We start from the raw sequence: 16,834 nt of genomic DNA, 5'->3' as shown, positions 1-16,834 counted from the left end.
AGGAACTAGAACAAGGATATTTGTCCATGAAAAGTGCTACCCTAACCTCTGCGTGGCCCCTTCTCCAACCACATCATGCTCTGTCCCAAGGTGTTACTACCAGCAATCCTCGGTTGAGTCCATAGCATCCAGCTGCTGGTGTTGGAGACATACACGAGCCCCTTCTGGGATTCTGCAAAGGGTGACACAAACCCAGATCTCTCATATCAACCTTTAGAATGAAGGCCACTGCCAGATGTAGTAATATATACCTGACTTTTGTAGTGACCTTTTGAAGCTATAACTTCTAAGTTTAGCACTCACCTAATGTCCTTATGGTTCAGATAGTTAGCTGACTAGACATGGTGTTCTGAAACCTTGCTGAAGAGATTTGTGGACTTTCACAAAGAGGTGCTTTTAATGAGATTTTGAAGTAGCACTCTGGCAGAAATAAGAGAATGAGAACATTTGTATCTTGTCCTGAGTATAATAGGAACTCACTTGTCACCAGAGAAAGAATATGCAGTCATACAGAGAGCAAGAGAAACCTTCAGACATGAAGCACTCGTAGGCTGTCTTGTAGGTTTAAAGCCTGTGACTGTGTTAATGTGCAAATCTTCAGGCAAACCCAGTAGCAAGGCACTGCAAAGTTATGTATGTGCCCCAGACTGATGGATGTAAATGTGCTTATTGCTTTCCTAATGAAAGGGACAAGTGTGGCTTCTGAGGACTATAACTCCTAATGTGGAACAGAGGTATTTTTCAGATCTGCCTGCAGTAATTATTGCTCCGTAATGATCTACACAGGTTGTGAGAGTTGATGAAACTTCAAATAAATTTTCAGTCCAGAAGTGTGAAAGGTAAGGGCTTGCATTTCAAAGCATCAAGATGTGGGGACTGAAAGTGGAGTGTCACTGGTGTCCAGCTTAATATACAAAACGCTGTCAAAAGCTCTATTTGGTGTCCTGAAGCTATTTGTTCTGTTATCCTAAATAACAGCAGTTATGTCCTGCAGTCCCCCTGAGTCCAGTTTTCCTTATCTGTAATCAAGACCAGAGGAAGCCTGTGCAAAATGAAAACAAGATGTGAGATTGTATGGCAGGATTCTTGGCACAGATTTATACAGTGGCAGCGAGCAAAAGGATGCAGATGCAGCTGGGGAAATGCTGTAAATTATGAATGAAAAGATTGGGGCAGAATTAAAACAGGGCTCTTGATACAAGTAAACTCAGTTAATGTGGGGGAGGAACTTAGTGAGAGGGATACTGTGGGAACGGATATAGTCTGGTCAGCTGAGGAAGATAAAACTACACATTCAAAGATGACCTTAGTGAGAATAGAGATGTGTTGTTGTGATTATTGAATACGGATTGTGGCACCTGGTTCCCTTCAAGCTTTACAAAAGAGCATGAATGCTTTCTTTAGAAAAGTTGTGATTCGAGGCCGATCATAAGCCAAAAACTTCTGTGGTATTGTAGGAGGTGCTGATTGCTTTAAATTGCTGGGATTGAAAAATCTTGGTATCTTCAGTAATCTGTTCCAAGGATTGTCTTTTCTTTTGAACATTGTCCATAGGCTCTTACTGTATTATCCTTCATTTGGAGTGAAATGTTTTATGTCCTGCTCCTTAGGGCCTGTTTATGGTGTTGTCCTAACTTAATGAGATCTGTGTTCTTAAATATTGCATTAGATTTATTCAGAGATTTTTGATGTATTCAAAATAGATTTTCACAAATATTCCTATTAATATTAGCCTTTTATTTTTCAGTAGGTTCAGCTAAGCATCTATAATGGAAGGGGAGTGTACTGGCAGTAGTTAGTTACTTATGCTACGTGTGTTGGTTATTTTGGTATTGATACCCTGAATCTCAAACACAGTGCTGACTCAGCAAATCAGTTCAGTTTTATAATAAGCCCCTTCTTTCTCACCTTCTAAGGTTCTTTCAGCCCTAAAATGTGCATGATCCTCATAATTGGGCTGGGCTCTGCTGGCTCTGTATTGTGACCTGAAGCCCCCAGAATAGGGAAGAGATGCTATTGGGAAGACATTGTTTTGTCCTGTTGGATATCTGGATCATAGAATGCCATAATCTTAGGGACAGTAGTCTTTTCAGTAGTAGTACCTGACCCATGTCCAAGTTGTATGATTTCCTTTTTTTTTTCCGGCTACATCATTCTGGTGGTGATGGCAGATAAGTGGGCTGCTCTGGCTGTTTCTGAGGCAGTGGCTTCTAGCTTGTCAGTACTTTGATTGATAGTTCCATCCCTCCCCAAGGCATAACACCTGTACTGGATGCCATTATAGAACTCAGTAAAGCTCATTGAGTTCAGTCTTCTAGGTGAGGTTTGAATGCATAGGTTCTTAAATGCTGATGGTGTTTCTTGGACTTAGTCTTTAGTATGACCTACTCTTGAGACTGGTAGAGGTTAATGCTCTAACATTAGTGTGAGGGAGGAGAATGCACAGTGACAGCCTGTTGTATTGAAAAGACTTAATTCTGTGTGCCATGTAGTTGGAAAAGGCCAAAAGTAGAGGTTGTCAGAATGAGATTCTATTGGTTTTGTAGGTAAGATCCAGTATCCCTACTACCTGCACACCTGTAACTGGTTTTTTAATCATCCAGATCTGAGGATAAAATAATACACATAGACTTCCTATAGGATCATAACTGCCACTTGCGGAAATTGGACTGTTAGATATTTCATGGATATAGGTTTAGATCAGTTTATTTTCCACTGACATTTTTAAAGCTGAGGGTACACTTGAGCATCTTTTGGCAGCAGCACTGACTTAAGCACTAAGTGTATCATTCACCTGCCTGATTCTATTGGCATGCCATTTAGCTCAGTGTGAAGTGATCATGCTTTAATTTTAATAAAACAAAAAAACCCATTCATCCCCTGAGGCTCTCTCTGGTGAGTTTGGTTTACTGTCCCAGCTTGGACAGGAAGCAAAGACTTGAGAGGAGGAACAACTGTGTAAGCATAAGGATTGCTTAAGTGATGTTCTCAAATGGTTAAACACAGCCTGAGACCTTAATGTGTTGTAGCTCATGTGTCAGTCTCTCAATTCTGTTGGCTAACAGCAGTTTGAGCTCTGGTCAAAAACATGTAAAGTCACTTGCATCTTGAGGGTCCAACTGTGACCTCCAGAAAGACTTTTTTTCCCTTTGACCTTGTGGGTGACGTTTCAGGCTCAAGACCAGAAATCAGTCATCATACTTTGCTATCCTTGCATCTGCCAGTTAGCAAACTCTTCTACCAATATCAGGAACTGGTTTTTGAGGTGGTCTCACTGATAGCTCACTCACTAGTTTTACTTTCTTCATAATCATTTTTAGGAGTAGCTTGGTCTTTGACATCTGGTTTCAGTTAGCAAGTCTGCTGGGAGCTAAGAATTGGAGCACAGTTACAGCAGTTATCTAAAAATAAAATCAACCTTGGGGAAATATTTGCAGAAAATCTTGGGTAATACTAAGGAAGGTGAAATGGTTAAAGTTATCAAAACCACTTGATTGTTGCATTCAGCTATGAGACTTTTTAATTCTGGTGTTCCTTCGAAGGTGGAAGTGTGCACTACAGTTCTGCATTTGAAAAGAATTCCTAATGTGTGCCTTTTGGCTCACTTCTGATCTTGGTTTGATTTTGTTCTTGCAGAGAAGTACTAGTGCAGGGCAGAAACACTGACTTCCATTCAGTAGGTCTGGTGACTGCTTTGAATCTGCTGTCCCCTGAAGGTGTCTATGTGGCAGAGTCATGAGGTAGCTGGAGCTGGAAGGAAGCTCAGTTACCTGTTCCACCTCTTCACTAAGAGTAAGGGCTGTCTTGAATCAGGTTGCTTAGGGTCCTGCCCCACTAAGTGTTAAGTGTCTTTAAGAAATGGAAGATGCACAGACTTCGGGTAGACCTTTCAAAGTTAGAGTATTTAAACTTTGAAACACTTCTCCCACGCACACAGAATTTCCCTTCATGTCACTCCCTCGTTAGACTAAGTCTAGCTCCAACTCCCTTCTGGGGGATATAATGAAGATAAAGACAGGTCTTAGATCCACTTCAACCTCTCTTCTGAAGATGGTGGTCTTTGCTGGACGTGTTCCGTTATGGTAAATACGTCATACAGGGCAAGCTGTGTGTTATGCTCCAGTGGAGTTTCAAAAGTGCCTAAAGGGAGTAAACTCTTCATGAACCTCCTGGTTATATTCTGTTTGAGACTGTCCAGCACAGCTAACGTTTGCAGAAAGGGCTCACTGCTGACCTACATTTAAATTGCAGGCCCTAGAGACCTGTGGTGCCAAACTGGAACCTAGCCAGCTGATCACTAGCCTGTACTGATACTTGGAGTTGTGCTAGGTACAACTCTTGGCATTTGCTTGTGTTGAGGTTCAGTGAGTCCCTGTCAGCGAAGTTCTGCAGCCTGTTGAATGTCTTAATGACTGCTCTGCCCTTCATTGTCATTTGCTCTCCCAGTTCTGTATGGCCTGTGGGCTGGCAGAGAATGTCTTTGTCCCATTATTCAGACAATAATGGTGTTAAAAGTATCAGCTCACTGTTGACCCCTGAGAAGCACTACTAGGAGTCAGCTGTCTCCTGGGTTTTGGACAGTTTGTCACAAGCCTTCCAAGCCGAGCTGTTGAGCTGGTTTCTCACCTGCATTTTGTCTACTTTTCCTTATTTTAACAAATTGTTTTTAAAGATACTATGGGAGACTGTCAGAAGACTTTCTAAGTGTGACTAATGTAATCTGCAGCCTGTTATGACAGAAGGTAGTCAGGCTACTGGATGTGGTTTCCAGGAGAATTTGTCCTGTATTCTTTCTGGGGACCGCTTTTGCTAACTGGCCTGTGGTTCCCCAGGGTTTCTCACTCTTGGTGCTTTCTTTAAGTCACCAGAAACCTTCCTGCAGTGGCTGTGACCTTACAGAGCTTCGTACAGGACTTGCAGTAACATCCATAATCTCCATTGACACCCTTGGCTTCTGTTTGGTAGTATGAATGGCAATGTGATCGTCTTAACATCTCTATTGTGCTGATTCATGCCTCTTCCCCGCTTCCAGCTCTGCCACTGGTGACAGGGACCAGGAAGGCCGGATGCAGATCTTAACAGGAAGACTTGAGCAAAGTTGCTGAATTCCTCAGCCTCTTCAGTGTCCTCTGTTACTTGGTGTCCTGTCCTGTTGAGCTGTTCTTTCACTTTACTTGGCCTTCTGTTTCCTCAGCGAAGTGAAGAAAATCAGATGAATGCGCACGTCCTTCAGCTTGGCCCTAGAGCCTTGTATATCCTCCAAGTCTGTGGTGTGACTGGTGTCCAGGTGTGCAAGCGGCAAGTGGTGATAATCTGAAGGCAAGACTTAGCAGCCTCTCTGCAATATCCCACATCCAGGTCCCTCCCGCTCAAGCACCAAACCTTATGGAGTCTGATTAGCCACTGAAGGTGGTGAATTGTTAGATAGGACTTTTAACAATGACAACTGATAACTTGCTTTGTTTCCTTTCCCCTCTGGCCTATTACCCTAAAGACCAGTTAATGCTGGAAATGCTGTTTAAAGGTGAGTCAGGACATTATGTTACTTTAATGTCATGACTAATGTAGGAAGATTAGGCTAGGTATGGAGTACATTAATACCCATTTCTGGAATCAGGGATACATTTGGTGATACTTTATCAGCTTACAAAGAAACATACAAAATATGCATTACTTTTTCTTGACTTCCCTGTGCTGCTTCTGAGATTTCCTGCAGATACTTAACACCTACTTGCAGAACACTGCCCAGTGTTCTTGCTCACCCTCTAGAATTTCACAATTTATTGTATGCTAGATGAATAAGAAGTAACGTGGCTACTATGATGAGCTTTGCAGGAGGATATACATCTTTTCATGGTCCACTTGTTGAAATCTTTACTTGGTACTTGCTGGGAATGATATTCTTCTAACTTTGCCTGTGTTCTCAGCTTGGTGAAAGAGTGCCCCAAAGTCATGCTCAGGCTCTCTGAAGAGGTCCATACACATGATTTTCTGTTGTAGAAACTGACTGTCCAAGGAATGAGTGGATCTGTATAAACTTGCTTCTGGACATAGGCTTCAGTGGTACACTAATACTTGAGTTTATTACATACAGTACACCAGTATGCTTTGGGATACTTGGAGCATACACTTGGAATTGGGGAGTGAGGAGGGAAGAATTCTGTGTTGACTGTGCTTCACTTTAATTTGGGATTTATGAAGTAGCATGTCTGATAGGATGATTTCATAGCTAGAAAGGAGTCCTTTAAAAAAAATTGACATGATTGTGGATCAGTGTAAATGAACCCTTCACTGCAAGAATGTAATTTTCACCTCACAAATCTTTTGCTGGGAGTAAAGCTTCATTCCTTAGTGGGGCAGTGCTTTGCCCGAGAATTAAATCCAGGTTCTCCTGTGCAGAGATTTATGGAGTACAGTTCACTGCAGTATAATAAATGAAATAGATTGTTATATTAAAAAAGTGAGGATGTTCTGAAATTAGCATCTGATATTGGATATTGAACATCAATATCTGATTTATTAAGGGACATCTAATCATTAAATGCAAAGATGCCTTTTACTGTGAACGGTTAATAGGAAAATCTTGGACATCTTCATAGCAGATTCCCTTGGTTGTAGGAGGTAACTCAGGAACTTGAAAAACGTCTTGTGTGTTGGAGTGTGAAAAGCAGTTCACTGCTGTGTTTTGAGAGACCATGATCTCTTTGGTTACTCTGGTATTCCCAATGGTCATTAGCATTAACTCCATTTAATTCTGACAACTCAGAACATAGAATTGATTCCAGTATCTCTACAGGATACAGCAGAGGCTGTTGAAAGATAACTTGAGTTTAAGAATAGTGTTAAAAGTGCAGACAACTTGAAACGCAACTCACCAGAAGTAGGGGGCATTGCCACATATTGAACTTGAGATCAGTTGTGAGAAGCATTTTTACTAAAAGTGTATCCACAAATTGCTTACAATTAGTTGGCTTCAAATTGTAAGTGTTAGGAAACTCTGCATGGTGATATTTTAATTCTTTAACTTCAAGTCACCCCAGATCGGTTTCCCTACTAGGGACATGAAATAACTGGAATCTATTTCCAGTTGCTTTCTTTTCTACATTAGACTTCTTTCCGTGTGTAATGGCCTTTTTTTCCCTTTCTTCTTCACTCTTTAGATTTACAGAATTCAAAGTGGTAGGGCTCTGATCACCCTGAGCAGTATGTGTAGAAGTTTGGTGGGTGGAGTTCAGCTGGAGACCTGCTGAGTGTGGAGCGTCTCTGGGTCAGCCTTCACAGCATCAAAACTGTTAGGATCGGAAATGCACTGAACATAGATTAGTTTCTAAGGAAATAGCATCTCTGTTTCCAGTAGAAGGATGTATTCATCTTAATGATGAAATCTCCCATTGCATTGCTTCTCCCCTTTTTTTTTTTCAACTCGGGAATGGCAGCTTGGCTGGCTCAAATTTAGTAAATATACAATGTTATGCTCTCGGCACTTTGTTATTCACTTTGGAAACTATTTAGCCTTCATTACAGGTTCTTCAATAGCACTAAATACTTTGATACAAAATCATCCTTTGTCTTTTATACAATAATTCCTGTAATTTTTATAGACATGTACATGGAGAAACATAAAAATTGCAATGAGTTACAACTGCAGCATAGGCTTTTTGAATTAAGCCATTTCAATCACTCAGTAGGCTGAAATTGGGAAGTTCCATTGTTGGATTAAAGAAGTGAAAGGACTCTGGACTATTAAAATTCCAATGCAAACACGTCAAAGCAGTAATGACAGAGAGAAATGGTGTGAAACTTAGGACACATAATGTAAAATTACATTGGCCTAATTTTTAGCAAAGACTTTTAATGACTTTTTTTAACATTTTATAGGATTCACATGATGCTTTACTGGAATTTGGGAATAACAACCTCCAGATATTGGTGGATATCACAAGGGAAGGAGTATGGAAAAATCCAATTCTTCTTAAAATTCTATCTCAGCAACCAGTAGAAACTGAGGAAGGTAAGAGTGTGATTTTTAGAGCTGTGTGGTTGTTAAGAAATTACTTTATGCAGTTCAGGTGGGTAACCAGTGATTTAAAGTCAGAAGACAGTTGCATTTCAAATTGTATTTTGCAGTAGTATTTGTATGTTGTTAAATAACATCAGTGGTGAAACTGTCTCACTGGCATTTTGAATAATGTGTGCAGCCGATGCATCTGTTCTTGGGCTGTGCTATCCATCAGCTTGAATATTTCAACACTCCATTTTTAAAAATAATTATTTCTCTTTCCATCATAAAAATTTGTCCCTGATGTAGTTTGTTCCTCATAACTCTGTAGTTTGAAATGTTTTCCTGAATGTTTCACAGGGAGGAATTGTGTGTGTCCACACTTTTGAGAGGCATTAAAGATTTATGTGGAAGGGTAGTGTGAAATTAGTTCTGGGCTGGAAATCTCGTTGTATTTAGATTATTGAAATAAGATCTTGAATCAGAAAGTGTTGAGAGGTGAAGAAAAGGAGATTTTTAGTGTCACTTTATGTAATGTCTTTTGCATATCTTTTTTCCTAAAGTCTTCCTTTACTCACTGAATTTTTTTTCATATCTGTTAGTGGTACCAATAAATACTTTCAGGTTTTTTATCTGTTCCATTAACAGTACGCTAGACTGCAGTTTGCCTCTGGTAATCTAAAGTTAAAAATAACATAGAAGGGAAGAACAGTTTAAAATATTTTCTTAAAAATTAAAGAACAAAAAGGGATTTTAAGTCAGGGTTTCTTCCATAGTAGAATCCTTCTTTCTGGCTTTGGCTAGCGTCTCTTTATTGTACTTTTTAATAATTATATGAGAAACATATTATGGTTTTTGAGAGGATATGTTGCTTCCGTATGCTAAAAGAAGGATTAAAAAAAGAGCAGCCAAGGGTGGACTTCAGTCTCTGCTAGCCTTCACTTCAGGTATTAATAGTATTAATTAATAGTATTAATAGTAGAAACATTTGAACTCCTATTTTGGTTTAAAACCAGCTGGAAAAATTAAGCTTTCCTCAGCTGCTCCCTTCCATACCCCCACACACCCCACCTGTGAGATTAAGGCAGGGATTCAGAGTTTAAATAAGAACAACTTGAAAACAGCAATGAGATATGAAAACAAATAGTGACAGCAACAATGCTAATAACAACAGTATATGAAAGAGGGTGTTAACATGCAGAAATTCTCACCAAGTCTTACTCAAGAAGACCACAAGGCAGCCTAAGCCACGCAGCTCTCAAGACAAAGAAGAAAATGATGGACAGAAGTGTCTGCACCAGTGTCTTTGCACCAAGCCTGGGACAATGAAAAAAGAAACAATGGCAAACAATTCTTCTTCCACAAGTCCAAGACAGTGAAAAACAATGTTGAACAAATCTCCTGGTAGGACTGGAGCCACCCTACCATTCCACTCACCACTTGCTCCCCCAGAAGAATGAAATAAAACCAGCAGTGGTTCCCTTTTTCTTCCACCCAAAGCTATGCCCCCCCTCTTCCTGGAGTGAGAACCCCTCACTTCTGCCCCTGAGGGATGACCTGGGTGGTATAGAATGACAACCTAGACACGCCCACACAGCTCCAGGCCCCCCCCCCCCCCCCCCCCCCCCCCCCCCCCCCCCCCCCCCATCCTTGGCCAAAACTAGGACAGCTCCAAACAGCATGTAATCTCATCTCCAACATGTCTTGAAAAGAATTGCATTCCATAGTAACACCCTACCCTAGAGTTTTTCATTGGCGGTGTTGATAGGCCATCCAGTTGGACAACTGCTCCTGGTGTATTTCTCCTCAAAAGGACTTCCATTTCAGAATTGGTCCATATTCCTGAAAACCGTTCTTCGGCTGTTGAAGAATTCCTAACTTTGAAAGCAGTGTACCAGTGGGGGTTAAGGGTTAGTAACCTTTACATGTGGCGAGCCAACAGCTGTTCTGGAGGACCGGTGTGAATTCCAGTATGAGTGGTGTCCTCACGTGTGTCTGTGCGGACTCCATTATAGACTTAATTTGCTTTTTCCCCATGTGGCTGGTTTTAGCAGTGGCTGTATTACTGATTGCTGCTGTGTGTCCTTGTTCCTGCACAGGGCCACCTCAGTATGGGTCAGACTACCTGTTGACTTCTGCAGGAATAAGATGGAATAGCTTGTTCGGTCCTTTTGTTTTTTATTTAAGTTTCTGCTGACAAACTGGTTGTTTGACACATCTCTAACCATGCTGAATTGGGCTGAGCATAGGTGTCCATTTCTGAGAATATTTGACAATCTGAAACTCTTGATTTCTTAGAGTCCATTATTTAGTACATATTTTTGTGTTTAGCTAGATCTTAATAGATGTCCAGAAGAGTTGTTGTCACTGATGTGTCTTTCATTGGATCCCAGCAGAGGCAACAGGACCTTCACTGAAGCTTTTCTGCACAGGTGCATTTTCAGGTGGTCTGGAATAGTCCACAGGCATGCTTAAACAGTCTGAATGTGACTCTGGAATCCCATGTGAAACCAATCTTGCAAAAGCACATTTCTCAACTAAATCATAAGGTGAAGCGGTAGACATTTTAGGTAAAGGACACTTCTCGGAAGTCAAAGATCTGCCAAACTGTTGCTTCTTACCAAGTGTCTTGCATTTATGACAATCTTGGAAACATTGCTTTAGTTTTTTGCTTGGTTTCAGGAAATTGAAGAGGAGATAAACTAAGAAAAGTGTAATCCCTGTAGCCTGTGGGCATGCAGCGTAGCTGCTTAGACATAGCTAGATCTTTTTGAGCTGTCTGAACATGTACTCTCAGCAGCCAAGCAGGATGGTTTAGATGTTGGTTGACTGTTTTAACTGACAATGCAGGGAACAGTAAACAGTAGCAGAGCTCATATGGTACCTGAAATGTAGGAAGAGAGTGAGAGCACCACATGAGAGTGCTGTCACGTCCTGCTCTGCTTTTCTGGCCTGGTTCAAATACTGTGAAAGTGGTAGATGGGAGGAGTAGCATTATTAGAAATGCAAATGGGAAAATAGGGAACCGGGGAGCTGGGGATATTTAATAGCTATAAACACTGTGAAGTAATGCTTTAGTAGTTAATTTGGTGCTCTTACATTATAGGGTATGGAAGGGTTTTTATTTGGTGGGTTTTGTTCTTATCTGCCTCTTGGAAGACTAAGAGCATAATGAACAGGTACTGAAGATTTGAGGGAGTTGTAGGAGAGAACATAAGGCTGGGAAAGACAATGAAGGGCATAGAATTCGGTCACCTGTACTTGTTGCCAACTATCCAATAATACTTGAAAGAAATCGAAATAGTGCATATTGTGAGTCTTAGAACTTTAAAGTGGTGCAGGAAAAGAGAAGTAGTCCTGCAAGGAGCAGGGAGTTGGACTGATAATCCTTATGGGTCCCTTCTACCTCAAGATATCCTATGATTCTAAGTAGATTGAGGCCATATGTAAAGTTTACTTTTTTATCAGAAGGCAAGATTTAGGTGCCAAACTTCTACCCTATGCTTTGATGCAAGACAAAATGAAAATTTAAAGAAATCCTACTCCCTAGACCATTATGGCATATTATGACATGGAAAATCTTTTGACTCCTAGATTGTGCTTCCATTGTAACTGGTTTATCCTCTTGATATCATAAGACAAATGTAATTCAGTGACCACAGAACTTATTGCTGAAATATTAACTGATCCATGAAGCTATGTCACATGTTATGATTAGTAAAGTCTTGGTTTTGGTTTACTTCCATTTCTTTGTTCAGTCCCTTGGTTCCTCTGTGCTAGGCAGTCAGATGGTGCTATGATTTCATTTGGCTTGCAGAAAGTCTCTCTGGGTAGCTGGTATTACTCTCTTGGCCTTCTATAGAACATGGTTGAAACTGGTATTAAACTACTATCTCTAGATGTCTGCTGGATTAACTTAATCCTTTTTTGCCTTCAGAATCATATCAAGCAAATGCTTGTTTCTGTAGTAGGAGATCATATGTCACTGATGAGTTACCAGGTTTGTCTTCGTTCTGACTTCTGTCACTTCTTTGATCTATTGTTCTCTACTGACTACCAGCTCCATTTGATAGAAGTAACAGGAATCAAAATGTACTTTCTGCAGATCCCAGCAGGGATGGCAGCTCTGCTGTTATGCCTGGGGAGTAAGGATTGCAGAAGGAGCTCCAGTGCAATGGGCTTTCAGTTATTTTAGTCAAACTGCCATTTTATCCTTCAGTACAACAGCAGCTTCGCGGAGTATCTTCTGAAGTTTTGTTGTAAGTGGGTCCTATTTCAGTCATCTAAAGTTTAATTTCTTTGAATAGGTTGTATTTCATACTTTTGGGGTTCTGTGGTGTGTGCCTGAAAAGCATTTCTGGTTTTTGTGCTGTTGGACACTGGTAAACCGGATGTCTCGGCTCAATGTGCCTAGAAGGAGCTGTGTTTTGTGAAGTGGTGGTTCATGTTAGTAATCTTCAGATACTTACTTGAATGAACAATCCTGAAGGTGTGTCATGCTCCTACCTCTCTTGTTTAGTGTTCTTAATTTATTTTTTTTTTATGCACTGACCGGGAAAAGGAGCTGACATCAACTGTAAATATGGTTTACTAGATTTGTTCCAGCTCAGGTTTCATAGATTCTGTCTGCTGCTTGTATGGCTGTTAATAAATTTCACTTTGATGTGCTAGGGTGATAGTTCCTTGATTTTCACTGTCAGCATGCTCAGGATGGTCATTTGGGGCATTAATATTTGTTTGAAGAAAGGGCCATAAAATCCTTGCCACTTAGGCTTTTTGGATGACTGAATGATAGAGGGATCCCAATGTGACCATAATTGATGCTCTTCAGCAGTTATGACATCCCACAGTTTTTCTGTGCCTCAAGCAACTAGTTTTAATATTCCAAGACTTCTTTTCTTTCTTTTTTTTTTTGTCTTAACAAACAGTATCTTTCAGGATGAAGGAGGTTGGGGTGAGCTTGTTGCTATGTGCAGCAGATGAACACCAACACCTTGGTATGTCTCTGACCAGAGCTGGTTTGTAGGAAAGCTGGCAGAACTGTCTACCACACTGCTATTGTAAAATATACAGACCTTAATGTCAGTTGTGCATACTTAACATATGTTACTGCTCTTCAGCTCATTGTTATCCTGTTCCAGAGGTACTTCCAGCATAAATGCTCACCTAAGATGCTGTTTCTCGTGAACATTTATCATAGCGATCAGTCTTTTCATACTCTAGTACCATCCATGCTTTATAAAGGTTGTATTCACAATATTGTGTTATTTAAATCTGTCTTTTACTGCAAGTGTTTTAGGTGAGAGGGGAATCTTTTATCCTTACTTTTCGGTTCTGGGATAAAAGCTCTTTGGATATGTATAGAGTTTGGAACTGCACTGCCCTTTGACTAAAGGGTTTTGAAGAGGGAAGGGTTGCAGGGTGTCTGCACTGATTTTTACAGCAAGCTGGTTTAGTCTTGATGTTTGGTAGAACACTGACAGAACAGACAACAGCAGGAGGTCTAGGAAGAGAAGGAACAAGAAAGTCTGTTCATGGACATATATGGAAATGTAACAGATTTAGGATTGAGTGCAGAATTAGGTTCTCTGAGGAATAGACAGCAAAATGAGTTTCTGTTCCATTTTCAGAAAAGGGGGGTTGTTGCAAGCAGGCTGCTGGAAAAAACCAGACACTTTAGAGGAAAGCTAAGTACCAAGATAGGTGTCTGATTAGTGACTTATTTCTGAATTTCACTCCTGCCTTCATCACTTACCATTTGCAGGACAGAGGAGCTCGATTTGTCATTTGCCTCCATTGCAGAGTTCATTACACACTCCCTTAGGTGTTAAAGAATTGTCCCAGGGGCACAGACCTTCCACCCTTGGGGAGGATGTGCTTACTGGCTGCTCCCAAAAATTGCAACAAGTTGAAACCCTCTCTCCTGTTCACCTTCATCAGCAAGTTTCTCTTCATTTGTGCTGGGAGATAAAAATGTGACTGTTAACCTGAAAGTGTTTAATTTCTCTGGCAGACTGCAGGTACTCTTAAAACACCATCCATGTCTTGACTTGCTGGCTCTGACATGTCAGGACAGCTTAATTTAAGCGGTTGCTGAGTGCATCTCTAACTGTGTAAACAAGGGGAACCTAAATCATTCTTAGATAGGTAAAGAGAATATATTTTCTTTTATTCTTCCAATGGACCTGAAAAAAAATTATTAATCTGTGAGCTGAGAGCTGTAGAAACAGGGGCTACAGAATTGCTTTGAATTGCTTGTGGGCACTAAACCCCATTCCTGCTAGGCCCATGAATAGCAGACTCCACCAGGAGAGGCGAGCGATCTGATGTTGGGTAAGCCTTCCTTCTGGGACTTCTCCCTCAGCAGTGGTATTCTGGCCATCACGTTGTGGTAGCAGCCTCTTACATCAAATAGGATCCATATTGAAACACTGTTAACTTTCCTTGAGAAATTTTCAAGTGTGGTGTCATACAGATGCAATTTTTAATGAAGAGAGGATACTTGTTTCCTAGCAACTGGAGATCTGGAGATGTTAGTGCAGGCTGTCTCTTGGTCAAGCAGTTCTTTTTGCTTTATCTCATGAAGTTACTTCAATGTGAAGTGTCAGCTGGGTCAAAAGTTTAATGCTCAGAGGTTTTCTGTGTGAAAAATAGAAACCATTACCATAGGCTTGAATCTTAAAATTACCTCTAGTGGGCCACTAAGCAGACTTCTGCAGAATGCAAGTAAGTCTCACTGCAGGCATGTGGTATGTGCCTGGCTCCTGAAATGAGTTTTCTGTTTAGGTGCACATTGTAAACCTCCTGCCAATTAGTGTGTTGTCTGTTGGAACGTGTTCTTTTTCTGTTTGGACAATAATTTAAATGCATAAAACTTGAAAACTTCCTTGTTCTGTGTTACGTACAATCCAATCTTTTAGAAATGTTATACTATTGGCTTCTTAGCTACCCATCTTGCATAGTAATAATAAGGTGCCAGTGTAGTGGAGAGCCATTGCATAAAAATATTTTCGCTAAGTTGTTAGTCTAAGGCAAACGTTTTTTTTTAACTAATCCAGAGGCTACTGCAGGCTCCACCGGTAACTGGTTGACTACAGTTGCTGCAGAGCACCATTCTAGTATGTGTTTTATCAGGATGTCTCAAGAATTTCTGTTGTTATTCTACAGTTCATCAGAACATTTGTTCCTTGGTTGATATGTATCACTGCATGTAGTGTAAGGACATGTTGAATCATCTCTTTTCATTCTCAAGGATCTTCTGAAATATGTACAAATCTGGAGATTCACATCAAGCCTTTCTGTAGGTGTTTATGTTAAGCTGGAAATAGCACTACAGCTGTTTGGAAGCATACAGTTTCATCAGCAAAGTATGCTCTATGAAAGCTTTGGATGCTGTCTCACAGCAACTCTGGATTAAATGTCCAGCACACAGCTTGTCAAGTCCATCACCCAGTGAGCTGATGGGTCGGGTGCAAAGGGTTATAGTAAATGAGGTTAAGTCTGGCTAGAGACCAGTCACTGGGAGGGGTTTCCCGGGGCTCAATTTTAGTTGCAATGCTCTTTAATGTTTTTGTAAATTATCTTGGTGCAGGAGTTGAATGTACATTAAGTAAGTTTGCTGATGATATTACATTAGGAGGATCTGTGGTCACGCTCAAGGGTAGAGAAGCCTTACAGAGAGATCTGGATAGACCAGAGAGCTGGACAATCACCAACCATATGAAATTTAACAAGTGCTGGATTTTTCACCTAGGACGTGGTAATGCTGGTTATATGGACAAACTAGGGGATGGAGAGCAACCCTGTGGAAAGAAATCTTCAGCTTTGGGTTGATTGCAACTTGAATATGAGTAAGCAGTGTGCCTGGTAGCCAGAGAGGGCCGACTGTGTCCTGGGGTGCATCAGGCACAGCATTGCCAGCTGGATGAGGGAGTGACTGTCCCACTCTGCTTTGCACTAGGGTGCACTCACCTCGAGTCCTCAGGGCAGTTTTGAGTGCTTCAATACAAGAAGGACATCAGATTAATAGATTTGTCCAGAGGATTGTGGCCAAGGCACAGAGAGGCCTTGAGGCTCTTCCTTGTGAGGAGCAGCTGAGGTCACTTGGCCTGTTGAGCGTGGAGGATAGAATGCTGAAGCGTGACTCCATCACAGTCTGCACCTTCCTCAAAGGGGCTGTGGAGGATGAGGTGCTGATCTCCTGTCTCTGGTGGCCAGCAAGAGGACACAAGGACATGGAATGAAGCTGTGTCAGGGGCAGCACAGGTTGGGCATTAGGAAAAGGCTCTTCACCCAGGGAGTGATTGGGCACTGGAATGGGCTCCCCCAAAAAATTATTACAACACCAAACATGCCAGAGTTCAGGGAGTATTTGGCTGATGCTTGCAGTCATATGATTTAATTTCAGGTAGTCCTGTGAGGAGCAGGATTTACAGGTCCTTTTTAACTGAACTTTTTTCTATGATAAACAACTTGGAAGAGAATGAAACTAAATCTGTGAAGTTTTTAATCCAAATAAGTACATTTTGCTAACTGCTTACAAAAATAATCTGAAGTTGCATTTTTACTATTGAATTTTGAATTAGTTATCAAGTCTCATAATGATAAGTTGTATTTGGTTGATCTAGAGCATAAGCCTAGCATGTCCTAAACACAGTTCTTCAAAAGTACTGCAAAGATAACATTTTCACCCTCAACTTAATTCTGTATATTTTTGCATTATATGGGGTTTTAACAACTTGGGTGGAAAACTCTCTGGTTGAAAAGCATGTAATGGTTGGTTTGAATGTTTGTGGTTCTTTGGAATATGAAGTTACAATTAAAAGGTGAAGATTC

General features: G+C 40.9%; 1 protein-coding gene across 2 annotated transcripts in view; it reads left to right on the top strand.

Annotated features, from left to right (window-relative positions):
- RLF (rearranged L-myc fusion) overlaps positions 1-16,834 on the top strand; it is a 47,888-nt gene that overhangs the window by 12,809 nt on the left and 18,245 nt on the right. For both annotated transcript variants that reach the window (XM_027892175.1, XM_027892176.1), the window contains exon 4: positions 7,879-8,011. In XM_027892175.1, the coding sequence (XP_027747976.1) occupies positions 7,879-8,011 (133 nt within the window). The remainder of the gene's footprint in view (positions 1-7,878; positions 8,012-16,834) is intronic.

This window comes from Empidonax traillii, unplaced genomic scaffold (genome assembly GCF_003031625.1).
Source record: "Empidonax traillii isolate 1590-97213 ecotype Southwest subspecies unplaced genomic scaffold, ASM303162v1 scaffold341:size590984, whole genome shotgun sequence".
NCBI lineage: Eukaryota > Metazoa > Chordata > Aves > Passeriformes > Tyrannidae > Empidonax > Empidonax traillii.
The sequence above is the reverse complement of the archived record's forward strand: the minus strand, read 5'-3'. Positions and strand labels throughout refer to the sequence as shown.